At 49.3% G+C, this 2,500-nt stretch overlaps 1 protein-coding gene across 1 annotated transcript in view; it reads left to right on the top strand.

Moving 5' to 3' along the window:
* The window catches only part of LOC106585885 (protein unc-13 homolog B), an 83,440-nt gene that overhangs the window by 12,233 nt on the left and 68,707 nt on the right, over nt 1–2,500 (top strand). Inside the window, exon 6 of the mRNA XM_045706824.1 lies at nt 2,081–2,196. Coding sequence (XP_045562780.1) covers nt 2,081–2,196 — 116 coding nt within the window. The remainder of the gene's footprint in view (nt 1–2,080; nt 2,197–2,500) is intronic.

Here is a 2,500-nt window from a genome sequence, read left to right as displayed (position 1 = left end):
GGGTTTACTGCCAGGGCCCAGGTCTGGCAGTACTGCTCTAGCAGGTCCAGGCTCTGCTGTTGACTCTCTCTCTCTTTCTCTCTCCATCTCTCTCCCTCTCCCTCTCTCTCTCTCCCTCTCCCTCTCTCTCTCTCTCTCTCTCTCTCTCTCTCTCTCTCTCTCTCTCTCTCTCTCTTTCCATCTCTCTCTCTCTCTCTTTCCATCTCTCTCTCTCTCTTTCCATCTCTCTCTCTCTCTTTCCATCTCTCTCTCTCTCTTTCTCCATCTCTCTCTCTCTCTCTCTCTCTCTCTCTCTCTCTCCCTTTCCCTCCCTCCCTCTCTCTCTCCCCCTCTCCCTCCCTCCCTCTCTCTCTCTTTCACTCTCTCTCTCTGTCTCTTTCTCTCTCTCTCTCTTCCTCTCTCTATCTCTCTCAGTTAAATGTGTGTCCCTAGCAACAGGGCAGACTGTGTCGCTTTGCCTCATGAATATTAATGAGCTGAGACCAGATAGAGCACTCTGATTGGCAGCAGCTGTTTAACATATTGAGGGGAGCCAGTAGAGTCGTCTCCACTGATGAATATTCAGAAGCATCTGCCTTGGGTGGCTGAGGGAGGGAGAGAGGGAAATATTTCAGAGAAATATTGCTAAAGAGGACTAAGCACCAAACCAATCACAACATTTGTCACATTTGTCACTGTCTAACTGACTCATTGTCTCCCTCCTTTGATTGTGTCCTTGCACATGTTTTAACTCTCTCACTTTGTCCGTTCATCTTCTTTCAGCTGTGTATGTCTGTATCTGACGGTGTGAATCTGTCTGTCTGTCTCTGACGGTGTGAATCTGTCTGTCTCTGACGGTGTGAATCTGTCTGTCTGTCTCTGACGGTGTGAATCTGTCTGTCTGTCTCTGACGGTGTGAATCTGTCTGTCTGTCTCTGACGGTGTGAATCTGTCTGTCTATCTCTGACGGTGTGAACCTGGCTGTCTCTGACGGTGTGAATCTGTCTGTCTGTCTCTGACGGTGTGAATCTGTCTGTCTATCTCTGACGGTGTGAACCTGGCTGTCTCTGACGGTGTGTATCTGTCTGTCTGTCTCTGACGGTGTGAATCTGTCTGTCTCTGACGGTGTGAATCTGTCTGTCTCTGACGGTGTGAATCTGTCTGTCTCTGACGGTGTGTATCTGTCTGTCTCTGACAGTGTGAATCTGTCTGTCTGTCTCTGACGGTGTGAATCTGTCTGTCTGTCTCTGACAGTGTGTATCTGTCTGTCTCTGACGGTGTGTATCTGTCTGTCTGTCTCTGACGGTGTGAATCTGTCTGTCTGTCTCTGACAGTGTGAATCTGTCTGTCTGTCTCTGACAGTGTGAATCTGTCTGTCTGTCTCTGACAGTGTGAATCTGTCTGTCTGTCTCTGACGGTGTGTATCTGTCTGTCTCTGACGGTGTGTATCTGTCTGTCTGTCTCTGACGGTGTGAATCTGTCTGTCTGTCTCTGACAGTGTGAATCTGTCTGTCTGTCTCTGACAGTGTGAATCTGTCTGTCTGTCTCTGACGGTGTGTATCTGTCTGTCTCTGACGGTGTGAATCTGTCTGTCTGTCTCTGACAGTGTGTATCTGTCTGTCTCTGACGGTGTGAATCTGTCTGTCTCTGACTGTGTGTATCTGTCTGTCTGTCTCTGACAGTGTGAATCTGTCTGTCTGTCTCTGACGGTGTGAATCTGTCTGTCTCTGACTGTGTGTATCTGTCTGTCTGTCTCTGACGGTGTGTATCTGTCTGTCTCTGACGGTGTGAATCTGTCTGTCTCTGACAGTGTGTATCTGTCTGTCTCTGACTGTGTGTATCTGTCTGTCTGTCTCTGACTGTGTGTATCTGTCTGTCTGTCTCTGACTGTGTGTATCTGTCTGTCTGTCTCTGACTGTGTGTATCTGTCTGTCTGTCTCTGACGGTGTGAATCTGTCTGTCTCTGACTGTGTGTATCTGTCTGTCTGTCTCTGACGGTGTGTATCTGTCTGTCTCTGACGGTGTGTATCTGTCTGTCTCTGACGGTGTGAATCTGTCTGTCTGTCTCTGACTGTGTGTATCTGTGTCTCTCTACCTACAGAGAAGAGGACTGATAAATCAGCGGTGTCTGGGGCCATCAGGTTACAGATCAGTGTGGAGATTGAAGGGGAGGAGAAAGTAGCATCATACCACGCTCAGTACACCAGCCTGCATGAGGTAACACACACCTTACCACGCTCAGTACACCAGCCTGCATGAGGTAACACACCTTACCACGCTCAGTACACCAGCCTGCATGAGGTAACACACACCTTACCACGCTCAGTACACCAGCCTGCATGAGGTAACACACACCTTACCACGCTCAGTACACCAGCCTGCATGAGGTAACACACACCTTACCACGCTCAGTACACCAGCCTGCATGAGGTAACACACACCTTACCACGCTCAGTACACCAGCCTGCATGAGGTAACACACCTTACCACGCTCAGTACACCAGCCTGCATGAGGTAACAC

This window comes from Salmo salar, chromosome ssa24, assembly GCF_905237065.1.
Source record: "Salmo salar chromosome ssa24, Ssal_v3.1, whole genome shotgun sequence".
Lineage (NCBI taxonomy): Eukaryota > Metazoa > Chordata > Actinopteri > Salmoniformes > Salmonidae > Salmo > Salmo salar.
This window is presented reverse-complemented; position numbering and strand designations above follow the sequence as displayed.